The following is a 16,938-nucleotide window of genomic DNA, read 5'->3' as shown; positions in this document are numbered from 1 at the left end:
GATGCTGACCTGAGATAAAGACTGCCCTTGACTCTTGTTTATCGTCATCGCAAAACAAACAGCGATGGGGAATTTCCTTCTACTGAAACGTACCGGAAATCTACTGGTGTCTGATGGAGTAAGTGTTAGTCGAGCAATATGCACTCTATCACCTTTATGACTACCAGTTAAGACAGTACATCTTATCACGCGTGCCCCCAGATCAGTCACAATTAGTCTCGTACCGTTACACAACCCACGTGATTGATGAATTTTTCGTAGAAGCATCTCCATAGCACCGACCTTCATCCTCAATTGGTGATTCGGGAGTCCGGCACATTTGATACTGTTGAGGAATTCAGTAGAGTGAATGTTACCGTCACCTGTACCGCTGTTATCACTACACACCTCATCGGAGCTTAAATAAATTCTCTCATCCTTTTTAATAAGCGACAAAACATATTCATTTACCGATTCAACAATCTCGTGAGTAGGAGCAAGAATTGCCCTTTGTTGGAGATATTCCGGATTCCACAATTGTGCAAGCAGATCCGGATAAGTCACATCTACTAATGTCTTAATAGGATTCGTCACATCCTGAATGAGTAAGTCGGCTGGTAATTCTAGATCAACTTCTCCATCATTTTCACCGCCTGCTATACCATCTCCAATCTCCAAGAGCCATTCAGAGAATTTTCGTAACTCCTCAACATTGTCACTTGAACTACCAACTTGCAATCGCATATTTTTGGTCAATCTAAGTACCCATACGTGGTATACGTTTTATATCATTTAAATACAATACGACAATAATAATTTAAGTAAGACTCACATAAAACGGTAATATTGATATTTAAAGAAAGAAATATATACCTTGTAGAAAGACCACAAATACGATGAACACAGGGATGCAACCACAACATCTGCTCTACTTCCTTTCGAAACAACCGGTAATGTCGGTCTAAAATCATCCCCGAATACCACAACTTTCACACCAAACGGCAGTTCAGCATTTCCCACGTGCAAAAGACGCATTACATCTTTTAAACTTTTATCAAGGGCCTCAAAGCAATGCCTATGAGTCATCGGTGCTTCATCCCATATTATGAGTTTAGCACATATCAAAAGTCAGCTAAATCACTGCCGGGCTTAATTCGGGAGAAGATGGAGTCCTCCGTTACATTAATGGAAATTCCAAACCTGGAATAAGCTGTTACACCACCTGGTATCAAAGTTGCTGCAATTCCACTTGACGCAACAGCCACAACAATATTGTCCTTACTTCTGAAACCGGCACACAAAGCTCTCCAAAGGAAAGTTTTCCCGGTTCCACCATATCCATAAACGAAGAACACCTCTCTTTTGTTATTTAAAGCAGCTTCCACAACTTCATTATACACCAACCTCTGCTCGTCAGTCATTGAAGATAGCTGAATCTCACGTTCTTCACTCAAGGACTGTCTATCGTACGACAACGCATCAATGACTAAACTATTTCGATGATGTGCTATTGCAGACATGTCTGGAAATGGCATTCCCTCAAATCGAGGAAGTGAACTACCATTTACTTGAAGAGAATTTTCAATATCAATAAGTGCATAATTTTGCAACTCTTCATCGGTAAGCTGTAAATCTGTGGTTAAAAAAGTTGCAATATTATCTATGTGATTTTAAATACTGCAGCAATAAATTCATGGAATAGATGAAGGTAAGAATGCAAAATATGAAGAATTGTTTTAAAGTTTTTCTAATTAAAATAGCGGTAAATGTTTACTATTAAGTAAAGACATACCTTAATTGTTAAGAACAGTGCGTTGCCTATGAAGGATGTCGTCCGATATTAGTTGCCAAGTTTCATCCCAGACTCTGCTCGGCATAGACAAAGTGCCACAAAATAATAACGTCGCGAACATATTTCTCAAGTAGAAGCGGACCCCAATCACCGCTTCGTTGATAGTTTAATATACTCTCGATCATCACCAATTAAACCCAATGCATAACATGCTTCTCTAAATGTCAGATGAACAAAATCGTTCACAGTCCTAATATCCTCAAAACATTTTGGTCCCTTAACGTGATTCAACAGTACTCTCATGAAATACAACTCACCACATTGCGGCGGAACGTGAACCATCCTACCAATTGTAAATCCTTTTTTCCTAAGGCTCCATTCAAGAACTTTCTTTTTCCAAACAAATTTGGTTGGAAATTCACAGTATAATAATTCTTTAGCAACCTGCATCTCTCGTACTGTCGAATTATTACAGCCCATCCAATTAAGAAATTGTGACACCCCGAGCGAAGTATTTTCTACGACCTCATTAACCCAATCATCATCGTGGAACAAAATAGGTTTCTCGTCTGGAAGATGGTATTGTAGCCTTTCAACAGCAGGAGTTCTGTAGTGGATATCAAACCCAAATATTCTCCAAGCGGCTTCACATGTAGAGAGATATCAACAATCGTAAAACCTCTTAATCTCATCAAATCGACCAGGGTCCTCCTCATTACGACGTGTGTAAGACGACTGCATGGTAACTCGATCAGAGCCCTTGTTAATGTACTTAAATAGGTACTTTATGGATCTAGATTGATTACACCATTCGACATTGATATGAGCCCGATATTTTAACAACAACTGAGAGTTATATGGAATGACAAAATCATTTCCCAAGGGCACATCATCTTTAATCACCGTAACTCCTTTCTTGCTTCTCTTGTATATAGGGTACCCATCACCGTCAACTGTTGTTCTCTCGGTGCACGACTTTGGGTAATATTTTGAGCACTTGTCTCCGACCATACACGATGATGAGGGCTTTGCTTTACCACACGGTCCATGAAGCATATACTCGCAAACAACACTATGTAACACGGGATCTGTAGTCGGATCAGGAATCTCCGCGGAAATGATTTTGTCGACATCTACGGCTGTAGGGAATTTGTCCTCCCGATGTAGGAACAATTCTACATGGGCATAAGGGAGTCCACGTTTTTGAAATTCAATAGTATAGACGACTGCAAACAAACGTAAATAAATGTCATTAGATTTTTGTACGGTAATGCTATGTCATAAACGATATATTAAGTTAAAAGATTAGCAATTGGTAGTACATCCTCGCGCTCTTCCAAAAATATGTCGATCCTTTAAGTCCCTAATCAACTCATCGAGCTTTATTTTAAAGACGCGACACACAATATCTGGACGGTCCTCGGGTCGCAAGCCTCTTTTAGAAACAAATCGTATTATTTCCGACCACTTTGGATTAGAGGTGAAAGTGATGATTAAATTTGGATAACCAAACCACTTACAAATAGTCATGGTATCAAGGAAATTTGCTTTTTTCCACTTGTCACCTCCGGGGAAAGAAGCAGGCACGATAAACCGAGTACCCGCCAAAGATGGCTCAACATCTCCTCTTCCAACAGTATTTGAGAGGTTCTTATAATTATCAACTCGAAGTCGATCTTGGTTAAAACGAATGAAATTGAGCCTATACGATTCGACCAGCATATAACAATCAACTAAAAATTGGTGGAATGCCTTACCAGATAATAAGATCATTGGCAATTCAACATCTGGTGGTCTCTCTAGAAGATGATAAGCAAACCAGTCCCTACACGATGTTTCTTCACGTGGTTGGTCACTTGTGCTAACACCAATAGAAGATGCACTATGTAGGATACCGGGCCTATACCCATCTTCTCCGGATGGAATTAACAAAGGATATTGTAGGGGGGCGTATAAAGGGTGCAACTCAGATATCCGCTGTAAACCACCGCACAACCTTCTGATAATAATATCTCGCTTCTCCATATGTGGACCAATATCTCCCTCAATTAAAGTCGCTACCTCCAAAACTGTTGGAAGATTGTAAGTTCTTCCATCAGTTGATCTTCTTGAAATAAGTTTGATACTCACTTCACTGTCTGTATTTACAGTCAGTCTATCCCTAACCATCCTAAATGTCTTTGCAATTGTATTGTGATAGTCAATCATATTTTCCAACAATCGTATTAACTCGTCATTGAACCTTGATGGATTCCCTAGACTGCATTTTAAAATCAAATTATTCCCTATGGAAAAAAAATTATTTAAAAAAAAATTATTACCGAAAGAAAATATATTTACCTAATGGAATTTTTTCGATTGTGAACTTTCTCTTCTGTGTCATATATGTAAAGTTGACAAAACTTTGGCCTTGCATCTCCGGTCGGTACCAAAGTCCCTATCCGATGACAATTTTGACCTCCCATCTCAAAGGTGTACGGTCCTCTACCATGATTGATGGAATGATCGATTTTACCGCCCATAGAAGTGAAGGAGAACATCGAGTTATAAGCTCTAATGTTTTCTCTATAATGCTTGCTAAATCGATGCTGACCGGTCTACAACGACTTTAGAAGTTCAGACGGCTACTGTAAAAATGGGAGTTCAACTTTTCCATCAGAACAACAAAGTGAGAACTTAGGACTTCTTGTACCACGTCTTTTATCTTTTCTCTCCTCAAACCACATCAACGCGTGACATTTCTCGCACTCATATTCTGCATCTCCACAGTCCCAATATCCTTCCCATGCTAAGCATTTTTTAAAACAAAATTCAGAAATTGAGATATAAAAAGTAGACTACAATAACCAAAGCATTTTGCAATTCTAATTAACAAATAAAAAGTCATGAATAAACTAACCATCATTATTTAACGGCACAGAAGTATTTTGCTGAGTTCTCGAAGATTCTCCATGAATAGGATGCATTAAAAATACAACTACCGGGTGATTGTTCAATTCGATTTACAGACGGATTCACTTCACTGAAAGCTTCACCATATTCAGCACATAGATCTCTCATTAAGCGCTCAACAACATCGGTCGGACTACATATAAGTTCTACACAACATTTTTAATAAAAATTAAGACTTTCACGAACGTTAATAAATGTTAAATGTAACAAAATTAAATATAGATATATACCTGTCACGTTGGAGGTTGCTGGTGTAAAATTTACCGTAGTTTGAGAAACCCCGTTATGAACATTACCAGCACGTTTCTTAGAAAATCGCGATTGTCTTTTTTTCTCTTGTCGTTCTCGCCCGTAACTGATTAGGCGTTAGAATAAGTGTGTTGGCATATGATGGAGTAGGATCATTAGAAACATTACTTGGTGGGGTTGTTATCGCTATCTGTTCACTTACATTTGTTCTTCTGCTTCGATGACATGGGGTATGAGAAACTGAAATTTTCACAATTGGTAATGCGGTATTATAAAATTTTTAAAACAACAAATGAAAAAGGATAAAAATAAAAATTGAAAAACTTGAATATATATATTAAAATATTAACAAATAAAAATAAAGAAGTACCGTTCGTAATTTCAGATAGCGGTACTCGAGGATTTGACATTGATTGTTGCGTATTGTCGGTAATCACCAAGTTTCTTTGTGGTATCTGAACACCTATATTCGTCAAGCATAATGGAAAAGACAAATTATGTCAAACATTCTGTTTTTATGAACTTTTTAAAATCCTAAACTACATGGACCGTATGAGAACAAATACCGAATAAATCTTAAAGCCACACAATATTAAACTTGGGCTGACAACAATAGACATTGGGCTCAAGCCATCTACATTGTACATCCAACCCAATTTAAATAAAACCCTAATTATAACCCAACCTATATATACCCATCCCCACCCCTGAAACCCTAAATTTCCCGTCTCAAATTCCATTACACGCCTCCGTCTTTCTCTCTCTCTCTCTCTCTCTCTCTCTCTCTCTCTCTCTCTCTCTCTCTCTCTCTCTCTCTCTCTCTCTCTCTCTCTCTCTCTCTCTCTCTCTCTCTCTCTCTCTCTCTCTGACTAAAAATCAACTTCGCTCACTACAAATTACACACTCCCATCTTCTCCCTCGTGCTCCATGTTGCAGATTATCATCCGTTCATTCTCCTACCTCTTCTTCCCGCATGCAGACGGTCATCCATGAAGATGGTGAAGGTTTCCAAATCTGGTTCTTAGAAGCGTTTATTGAAGATGTTATATTCATGGTAAGATCAATTTTCCTCTCTTCTTCTATGTTATTTCCGCTGCATACTTTTTGGACTTCAACTTATTTTCGATTTTTCTAAATTGGTTGTTTATGTTGTTTCATGTATCAATTGTTTGCCGTTTTTGCATTAATAATGCTAATTGGAAATCGACATGGAAATAATTATTTCTTCGTTATTTAGAATGATCTTTTATTAGATCTATGACTTTATTAGATTTACACATGCTATTAACAATTTAAAATCATTTTTTGTTAATATTTATTGCATTTTTTTTCCTAATCTAGTAGATCTGTTTGATTAGGGATCTAAATAATGAAAATGATCTGTGTGTTTTTTTTTTTTGTTAATATTTATTGCATTTATTGAAGATGTTTTTATTCATGCCGTTTTTGTTAATATTTATTACCTTAATATGAAAATGATGATTTAGAATTTTTTTTAAACACCATTAGTCTTCGTATAAGTTCATAATTATAGATCTGTTCTTCATTGCATGTTTTTGTAATTGGAAAATATTAATTCACACTTTTAGTTCTGAGGTTGTTTGATTGTTTTTCGAGTACATGCATGTTTATTTGAGAAATTTTAAATACCATGTTATTCAAGTATGCTGCGTTTTGGTTATTTTACAAATAAAAACCCTAGATTCATTGTATAAAATTCCATTATTGTCACATTACTCGTATTTTGAGACGTCTTTTGGTGTTTATAGTGAATATCAAAAGGTTGTACATTTATGTGCATTAATTCATTTCCTGTTTTCAATGAATTCATATGATTATTTTGTCCATTTAATTTCATAAATTAATGATTCAATTTGTTGTAATTTTCAATATTACGTTGACCATTTTTATTCAAGCTATTGTTTAATTAAATGGACAAAATAATTAATATGTCACCTAACCCAACACAATATGGTTTACCTCGCCCAACCCAATCCACTATGACCTAACCCATTATATATTGTGTTTAGACCTGGACAACCCAATCTGGGTAGAACCTTACCCAAACTGAGACACCCCCAATTGTGGACTGACTAATTCCAAACTTACCTTCCCCAACCCACAAATGGGTTAATCCGAACAACCCATCATAGGTTAACCCGTTCAACCTAATGCACTAATTCACACATAACTTAACACAAAAAGAACATGGGTTAACCCGAATAACCCATCATGGGTTTACCCTGGCCCAACCAAACCCGAACATGACCTAGCCCAACCCAACATACATAGCCCAACCCAACCCAACCCAACAAACATAGCCCAACCCAACCCAACAGTCCTAACCCAATACAACCCAACATGGGTTTGACCCAACCCAACCCAACATGGGTTGACCCAACCCAACCCAGCCAAGGTTGACCCGACCCAACCAAACATGGGGTTGACCCAACCCAACCAAACATGGGTTTGACCCAACCCAAACCAAACATGGGTTTGACCTAACCCAACTTGGGTTGACCCAACCCAACCCAACCCACTTGGTTGACCCAACCTAACCCAACCCAATCTAACACGTTGACCTAACCAAATCCAACCCAACCTAACACGTTGACCTAACCCAATCCAATCCAACCTCACACGTTGACCTAACCCAACCCAACCAAACCAGACTCGTTGACCAAACCTAACCCAACCCATCCTAACTCGTTGACCAAACCTAACCCATCCCCTGGGTTTGACCTAACTCAATCTGACCCCACCCAACCTAACCCAACCTAACCTGGTACAACCTGACCTAAATCACTCTGGTCCCACAACACAATCTGGATCATTTTAAATGCTTTCAAACCTCTACTTCAGTTAAGGCAGTCAAAATTTATCAGTTCATTGTTTATATTTGTGAAGTGCATTTACTTTGAATTGTTAGTTTTAATCTGATGTTAAGAAACTATACTAACAATTGTTCAACACTTAATTGCAGATACTATATAGACATCTTCATATGTGAAAAGTTAAGTATGTTTGCTAATTTTGTTTTTGTACTATGCATTTTAATTGTATATTATCCTTTCTACAAAAACATTGAACTCACCTTCGTTAATTTTGCTTGTTTCAGAAACAATCCGAAGCTTCCAAATTCTATGTTAAGTTCAACCATTTTAGTTTTTTGAAACTTCTCTTTTTAAGAAATTCTTATAAACATTATATTAATGTAACTGTTTTATTAACTTGCAGGATATAGGTTTATCCATTGGTTAGATGGAGTGATGCATATTGATCATAAAAGATAAATGGAAAGTTAAGTTACCATCAACACTTTGTAACTAAGTTCTTAATTTATATATAAAAAATACGAAACATATTGTTCTCTGTGTTTGTCGCCTGTTGTCTTCTTCTTTTTTTCCTGCTTGTACTTGTATTCCCGTTTTCCATGTTAAACACACTAATGTTTGAACTTTGAATGCTTCCCACGTTGATTTTACAAAAGTAGTGCAACTATTGACAGATTTTTATTGCTTATCTATGCATATTTGTTTGATTGATTCTTACTCTATACAACAAATTTATGGGAAGTGTTTGACAATTGTTGTGCTCACAATTTATTTCTACTTTAACAATAACTACTTAAGTTTAGCCCACAATGCCCCACTTATTTATAAACTGCATTTAGTGAGTCATTGTCAGTTTACCATAACTGTTCCAACCGTCATTAAGATGAACCAAACGGAACATTTTTTTTACGGAATTTTTTGTTTTCTCTTTCCCCGACTAATTAATGTACTCGTCTATTTGAAACAGTTGTTGTAAAATTGTACGATTTTCTCTATCTGATTGTTTAATTCGATGATTTTTAATGTATGTCACTTAGGATTAAACAAAAACATCGTCCCGTTTATTTCGAACATTTTGTTTACTCGTGCTTTGACTAATTAATGTACCATAGTACTGTTTTTTGAAAAAAAACTTGGGTCATTACTTTTATTATTAATGACTAATAACATGTTTCATAACCTGGAAATGAAAAGTAAAGAAATATATTAGATAATGTTGAGAAAATTACATTAAAGCTTCGTGAATTTGAAATAAAATAGTACAAACATAGAACATAAATAAGGTTTATTTAATGATGTTGCTAGCTTATCGAATATGATTCATCTTTGCCATCTAGTTGCTTGCTGGTTTTATATTGCATCCAATCGGTGTTGTCCATAAAGCTCCGTCTTTGAAGAGTAGTAGCATCTGTTTGTCCTTCAGCTTCTTGGATTTTCTGCATTATAAACTTGCTACACATCTACCTTATCTATGACTACCTAAATTATTCTATTACAACTTGAAATTAAATTGGTCCAAAACAGTACGGAAAACCAAACAAAGTCCAAAAACAAAAACACAAATGTCCTTTAAAAACGTGGTCCATAAATTGCTTAAAACTTGCAATGTTTTTTAGAACGCCATAGGCTGCTTGCCCATCTTAATTTTCTTCAATTTTGTTGCAGATGATTTGTTAGATGCCTTAGCCATCAGCACAACTCCTTTCTGTGGTGTAATCTCTTCAGAATTCAGCACAGGTTCGGACTCAACTATCTGTCTCATTTGCTCCTAACAAAAAAAATGTTTACTGAAAAAAAACATTTGTATTAGAATCGTAGTTGACAGCAGAAATTTCAATTCAATTCGCCATCATTGAGTCTGTTTTTGTTGTGCCCCTTTTTGAAGTTGAAATTGCTTGTTCCTAAAACAGAGGACGATATTTATTTATTAGTAAATGAAAACTACAAATGTTAAGTTATTATAAATCAGTCACTAATTGATGTCATACCTTTCTTGCATTATTCATGGCATCCCACTTAGCTATTGTTTTTGGATCATCACATAAACTGATCACCCCATATGAGTTCAATTTTTGCTCAATTTAAACAACTTATTAACCCTTATTTTTGCCACAAATGTCCTTTCAAGTAAAGGCCTGAAATCTGGGGAGGGACGATAGTGTAAATCTGAAATGATATGTAAAGATTGGTTAATAACATTATCACTTGCTTTTATATTGCTGCAATTTGGTTGTTTCTAAATAAGTGTATAGTTACCTCATCTTCATCAAGGATTGCTTGTGCTGTTTTCTCGAGCAATTCAGCCATTACATCATCCCAAATAATGAATTCAAGTAAATCTGAAGCTTCATATGTAACAAAAAACTTAACTTGAAACCTGCAAGACAGTTTTTGTTTAAAATTTAACCAATTTTGTAATTGTTTGAAGAACCATTAAATAACCTATTAGTTATTGTTTAAACCTTGGAATTGGTGATGGCACGCCCAAACCCCTCATTGTGCAATTGTTGTTAACTTTTTCCTTTTCACAGTACCACAAACCATCTTCTCCTCTTCACTTTTGATCTGCATTCTTTGCATGAGTAGTAATACCAACTATTACCAGATGTATCTAACTCAAGAATCTTTGCCATTGTGACACATGCGCCTCCTCTGGTTAAATTTGTTATCTCAGTTAACGTTTTCATGTTTGCACTTACGAGGATGGGGCGATAGTATGCAGCAGTTCCTGGAGCCCCAAAGATGGTCTCATCACCATCTGAAAAACTGGTAAGGGAGATGGTGCAATTAAGTAAAGGTAAACTGAAACGAAAAAGTAAAAAAAAAAATGAAATTCAAAGTGTATTTGGACTGTATTTTTCTGGACTGTTAGATTTTATGTTTTTTTCTCGTCATTAACTGTGTTTGCATTTACTTTTGCCCTAAGGACGATCTCATCACATAAAATGGATTTAATTGTCATACCTATTGTTGAACACGTTCACCTCATTCATGTTTGGATTAACCAATATTTTGGTTCCACCTCATGTTGTTGTGATGCTAACTTCCCTTGCATAGTACAACATAATGACTAAATGTTATTCCAACATATTTTTGTATAGTTTGTATGTAATCAAAGTGCTTGTGTTGCTGGATTTGTTTTTTGCATGACCGAAATTTTATACATTCATAAACAGAACGTTTCACGAATAACATTACCAAAGTTGGCATTCGTTTGTTAATGAACTCTTGCTCGATTTCTGAAATTTGATCAACATAGTCCCCAAACAATGAGCAGCACAACTGCTGGTTCCTGAAATACAGTTTATAAACATTACGTTATGATTTTGTTAAGTTTAATATTTCATTTATAGAATATAGTTCATTAGAATAAACTTACAGATTATTGCCCAAAACAATAGTCCTCCTCCTCTTGCCATGACTGTCTTTTATTGGATAAACATGCTCCAACCTTCCAATTACATCTGCACCACAATGTTTGACTCTTGTTAGTTACCATTTATTAAACATGTATAAAATCCAAATCTAGGCATTTGTTGCTTACCAATATAAAGTCTATCTGGCATTGCACCAATGACGACCTCATTGAAAGTATAGATAGCATGGGTACAAAGTGGTATCTCTGCATTAGGAATGGGTACCACCCTAGTGCTGTACTCGAACCAGATCTTGCACGGGTGGTATGTTGCCATGTCAAGTCCCACTCGGTTTGATGATATGCTGAACCTTCTGATTTTGTATGTGCTCCCTTCATTAAGGTGCTCTAAGAAAATCCGTGTAAGCCTCTTGTTGATTGATGCCTGAATGGTGTCTCGCTGAATTCATACATATTAGTTCATCATTTCTTAAGCAAATACTTGTCACAATCGTTTAAAAATAGCCACCGAAATAAGGACACTTACATTTTGGTCGATTAGAATGAGTTCTACCCCTTGCACGTCATTTGGCTTTGTCTCTGACTTTCTGTACCACAATCTCATAACCCGAACAGTTAGTTGCTCCGTCCTCGCTGTTTCTTTGGTGATGCTCGAAATTGGAATACTCTGGATATGTGCCATTATCTCTTAAGCTTTTGTTTTTCTTTGAAATGTTAATTTTTGTGTGAGATAATCTGGTTGTTTGCACTCCTATTTATAAGCCAACATAACCTCTTATGTAACCCTAACTTCCGCACTACTGCCATTAGCCCACAACTCCACTCCGTGAAAACTGTTGTAACTGTTGCCATCACATATTTAACTGCATATGCCATTATTTCAGAATAAACTGATTCTCTGATTTTCATGCAGTTTCTGATTTGAAGTTTGGACGGTCCAACTGTATTTAACATGACGATATTAACGTTGCCTATAAACCGTACTTGTCGAAGTAGAAATTACTCGGTAGCCTATCATTGTCATCTTCCGAGTTCGGAGTGCGCGACTGATAGTAAAGTTGCCAGAATTTTTGTTCCAAGTAAATAAATTCTCGGTGATGAACGACTTTCTGTACAGATCTGAGAGGATTATTTTTAAAAAAACAACATATTTTAAAGTTTTACAATGGGTTAATTATCGTGTTATTTTAATAAAAAATATTTATTAAAACAATTGTGAATTATTTATGTTATAATTTTTTAAAATTTGTAAATTTAAATTTTTCAAATAATATAAACATTTATTTGTTTTTTTAGAGAAAAAAAATTAAATTTAGTTTAGAATGCTTGTTGAAGTGTAAATTAACTCGGTAGCCTATCATTGTCACCTACCAAATTCGGTGTGCGCGGCTGATATTTGAGTTGCCGAGTTTTATACTGTAAGTAAATACTCCGTCATGATTTTTTTTAAAAAAAAAAATATATCGGACTATGTAGTGTTTAAAAATTATGCATGTAATTTATTCGCATATATGTAATTTAATCCCGTAATTAAATGTAATTCCTTCTCGTAAATATGTAATTTTATTATTATTTAATTTTTTTAAAAAGTTACGTAATTCGTTTATTTGTAATTAGTTTTATTTATTCCGATTTGTAATTCATTCCGCTTATAACCATTATTTTCATTTATTCGGAATGTATAATATTTTTTCATTAAATTTGTTCGGAGACGGAATTTGTCGTATGTTTGTATAGCCAGAATTCTGAAGAAATAAAAACATTACGCACTAACGGGTCCCACCAAATCATGGATTTCCAGAAAAAATAAAAAATAGGCTGAATTAATGGAATTTAGATCCTCTCCATTACCTTCTCTCCATTTCCTCTCTAATACAACCATGTTTTAATATATTTTCTCTCACCATCCATTAAACCTTTATTTTTATGAAACGATTACAAGCGTTGGATTTTCACAATATTTGATCCGGACCGTTGATAAGAAATGGATGCCCATTTCTTTTGAGGAAATGGAGAGAATCCGGACAAGAATTAATGACGTGGAACGCCCTGGGTTGTATATTGTCTTCTGAATTAATAAAGATAAGATTACTTTCGTTTGTTTTACCCTTTTAACTACGTGATTCACTCCTTTGTTAGTGGGCAACATGCATATACGCGTAGCCAGACAGTTTATCATTCAATTCAAATTATGAGCAAGTTCGGCTTTTACGAATTGAATGAAAACAAAAATTTCGTCTAATATATAATCTTATAAATAAATTTCAAGTCTTACCCGCTTAATAAGTCCCCAGCGGAGTTGCCACTGTGAGATCCCTAAAAAAACCCCTTTTTTGAAATAAGTAAATAATTTGGAGTCGCCAGTAGGTTTTATAAAAAAACATTCAAAAATAAAGTTAACGAAAAAGGCTCCTTTGATCCCTGGAATGGGGACTGATCCGTCACTCAGGTTTGACCCAAAGATTACGGATTTGGGGGTAAAGGTATGATCAGGGAAGGTGTTAGGCACCCGGACCGCCCATCAAACTGACGGCCTATACTATTTATTTGTAATATTATATATTTGACGAATAAACAAAAGAATAAGAAAAACGATACAAATTATATACAAAGACAAGTTAAACGGATTAGTTTATATACAATTATACGGTAAATAAAGAAAATAAATAAAAGATTGAAGTAAAGAGAGTAAAGAAAACTTATTCAATTTTGGTACCCTCAGACCTATGTGGATGTTGACTATTAATGAATTTCGACTTTATCGTAAATTAACGGCTCTTATGCGCTTATATGGAAACTTAGACAATTTATTTGTGTGTGGTTTGATTTGAAATTAGGATAAAATATTTGAGACGGTATTATTAAAGTATTGAATTATTGAGTCTGATCTTGTGTCAATGTTACGGTCTCGTATATCTGTCTGCCCCCTCCTGTTGTCACGTTATGCCAGTGTATTTATACTAGCTTGCTTTTTAGAATTTGTGAGCGACTTGAGTTGTACCAGATTTTGGAATTCCGATGATATAATTCTTTCTGAATTTCTATCTTAGTCAAATCGGAAAATGCACGTGGTGCCCTTGAACTTTAATGTTTTGCCCGAAATACCCAAATTTTTCATCCGGAAAACTTTAAGAGACTATAACTCGTGTTTACGAGCTCAGAAAGTGACGATTTTTTTTTCCAAATTGATTATCTTTTCGAGAATTACGACTTGAAAAAAATTTTTGTCAAGTTTGGAATTCGTGACCAAGAGATATGGTCACTTAAAGTTTGTTCGGTAAAAAAAACTTTGACGTACAAAAACTCCTAGCCACGGGATCCAAATACGACAATTTTTTTTTTCAAATCATAGTTCTCGGAAATATAATCGATTTGAAAAAAAAAATTATCACTTTCTGAACTCGTAGACAAGGGTTATAGCCTCTTGAAGTTTTCTGGAACAAAAAATTGGGTATTTCGGACAAAAATCGAAATTTCAAGGGCACCACGTGCATTTTCCCTAGTCAAATTATCCGCCGTTCGAATTGGTATGCATGTCATGTTGTATTCATATACGAAGTACATAAAGCCACGTTGGGTTCTCCTAAACTTGTAGCTTAATATGATTAGTGGGCCGCTTAATACGTTGTTATCCCGAGTAACATAGTGTACTTCTATGATCTTTTTATTTATTCGGCCCATGTATCAAATATCCGTAACATAACTTCACACCATTTTGATTTGATTACTATCAGTACTCTACTTCGTATTATTTTTCACACACGACTTAGAATCTTATCGGTTTTGTGCCAATAATGTCATTAGACGGTATATAATAAGAAATGGAAGTAGAAGGATTTTTGGTAGTTTTATGCCATTATAAAAGGTTTCTCGGGGAAATAAGCGTAAAGAGCCGATAATTCTAACATTATCAATTTTCATTTAGTCGTTTAATTTTAGCCTCATCATCGGAAACCCGTAAGGCTAGTAGACAATTTTAAGGTGTCTACACACCCCCGAATGGATCACCACAGTTTTTAAAACATTTAAACGGGGTCCGTTACTGCATAAACAATATAAGATAAACAACAACAGATACACAATCACAATCTCCAACACCGTCACATCACCAATCATCTGACTACACACTAAAGTGTGAGCCCTGCCAGAATATCCATCGCAACAGATATTCCTCACCGCCAGTGGGGGACCGCAGCCATTCCCACCAAAGCCCCGCCCATCTCCATCGAGCGAATAACCCATGTTCCTTAATGTGCACACCCCCTTGTGACGGGAACCACAAGGGGCGAATCAAGGGCGTGAAACCACTCCCGCAAGTGACTTCACTCAGCCGAGGGCGCACCTCGAGAACCACAGACAATCAACAACAACCAATCACAATATCAATGTAAAACAATGCCAATACCAATTACGATATAATCATCATGCCAATCAACCAAACAACCATCTTATAATCATTTATACAATAACTGAGTAGGGAAACCCTACCTGAGATGAAATCACCGATCAGCAATCACAAGAAGCAGATCAAAAGCGTTCTTTTACGAATTCACCTCCTATCAAACATACAATCATACAATCACCAGCTAATAAACACAATACTCCCAAAACCCCCAATTTACCCAATTAGGGTTTCAACCAAAATGAATGAAACAACATAAAAACTATACTAGGATCTTACTCACAATACGACGGTCTCAACGGCGTAAAGAACACAACGATCCGACGACTCTAACCCTTAGGATTTGATAACAATGAGAGAGAGAGAAGCAACGTAACTTTGTTTATCTTTGTGAAGTTTAGAAAGGTGTAAAAATGAAAAGAAATTGACGGATTAAGTTTATATATCTTCCTCACGTTGCTATCAAAACCCGTCAAAAACAACCCTTAATACCAACTTACTCGATCGAGTAAGTAACTTACTCGATCGAGTTACCCTTACTCGATCGAGTCCCCAACTTACTTGATCGAGTATCCTTCAGCAGAACACTGTTTCGTAAACCAAACATACTTACTCGACAGAGTAAGCCCCACTTGATAGAGTACCCAAAGACATAGAAAACCGTAGTATTACAGTCTTCCCTCCTTAAAACGAACTTCGTCCTCCAAGTTCACACCCCAACTTATAAAACATGAACTCTAAACATCAACTCCACCAACTATGCCTACCTCTACAACATGGCTCACGATATCGTATCCACCACATTATAGCCTCTCGATATTAACTCCATACACTACCGAATACCATCCACAAACGCCGCTAGCTCCGTCTCGTTAACATATTATCCACTAGAAAATCCAATATCAAGACAATCCACCAAGCAAGATCAACCACCAAACGGAATGTTACATTCTACCACCCTTAAAAAGAACTTCGTCCTCGAAGTTCACTCACACTCATAAACACCATCATCCAACTGTCAATGCTATCGAACTCATAAACATCATCATCTAACTGTCAACACTATCGAAGTATTCTCCCATTCCTAAACATCGCACTACTACAAGCACAGACGTGACCTTTAATAATATCAACCACACCATAAATCCATTCTTTATTCTACGCCAAGGCTCAAACTTCCAATTATACTGCAACATGTACAACCATTAATCTCTCTTTGTCGCATCCTACTCCTCTTAAGATAAGTGTTACGTCCTCATAACACACTAATACTAAATCCTTTTCTATACTTCCCAAACTCCTCATCACCACCGCATGTCAACGATAACCGATTAGAACCTCAACACCTAAAACC

At 36.0% G+C, this 16,938-nt stretch overlaps 2 protein-coding genes across 2 annotated transcripts; both read right to left on the bottom strand.

Annotated features, from left to right (window-relative positions):
- Nucleotides 1–1,100: 1,100 nt before the first annotated feature.
- On the bottom strand, nt 1,101–6,025 carry LOC141618853 (uncharacterized). Its single transcript, XM_074435919.1, has 9 exons — nt 5,933–6,025; nt 5,175–5,212; nt 4,954–5,078; nt 4,753–4,869; nt 4,464–4,559; nt 3,292–4,056; nt 2,451–2,997; nt 2,089–2,378; nt 1,101–1,612 (listed from the first exon to the last, which is right to left on the bottom strand). Exons 1-9 carry the CDS (start codon nt 6,023–6,025, stop codon nt 1,101–1,103), a joined length of 2,583 nt encoding a protein of 860 aa, XP_074292020.1.
- Nucleotides 6,026–9,418: 3,393 nt separating this feature from the next.
- On the bottom strand, nt 9,419–11,864 carry LOC141618852 (uncharacterized). The gene is made up of 7 exons (XM_074435918.1): nt 11,709–11,864; nt 11,351–11,621; nt 11,186–11,270; nt 11,000–11,098; nt 10,399–10,608; nt 10,063–10,183; nt 9,419–9,574 (listed from the first exon to the last, which is right to left on the bottom strand). The coding sequence occupies exons 1-7, from the start codon at nt 11,862–11,864 to the stop codon at nt 9,419–9,421; spliced, it is 1,098 nt and encodes a 365-aa protein (XP_074292019.1).
- Between the last annotated feature and the right edge of the window lie 5,074 nt (nt 11,865–16,938).

Source organism: Silene latifolia, chromosome X (assembly GCF_048544455.1).
Source record: "Silene latifolia isolate original U9 population chromosome X, ASM4854445v1, whole genome shotgun sequence".
Classification (NCBI taxonomy): Eukaryota; Viridiplantae; Streptophyta; class Magnoliopsida; order Caryophyllales; family Caryophyllaceae; genus Silene; species Silene latifolia.
The sequence above is the reverse complement of the archived record's forward strand: the minus strand, read 5'-3'. Positions and strand labels throughout refer to the sequence as shown.

Coding starts and splice junctions, on each gene's coding strand:
- LOC141618853 (XM_074435919.1), bottom strand. CDS start 6,025: ATGAATATAACATCTTCAATAAACGCTTCTAAGAACCAGATTTGGAAA. Junction 5,079..5,174: donor ATCGAAGCAGAAGAACAAAT/GTAAGTGAACAG, acceptor ACGCCTAATCAG/TTACGGGCGAGAACGACAAG. Junction 4,870..4,953: donor AGCAACCTCCAACGTGACAG/GTATATATCTAT, acceptor AATGTTGTGTAG/AACTTATATGTAGTCCGACC.
- LOC141618852 (XM_074435918.1), bottom strand. CDS start 11,864: ATGGCACATATCCAGAGTATTCCAATTTCGAGCATCACCAAAGAAACA. Junction 10,609..10,999: donor CGAATGCCAACTTTGGTAAT/GTTATTCGTGAA, acceptor TTTTCGTTTCAG/TTTACCTTTACTTAATTGCA. Junction 9,575..10,062: donor CAATCCTTGATGAAGATGAG/GTAACTATACAC, acceptor TTTTTTTGTTAG/GAGCAAATGAGACAGATAGT.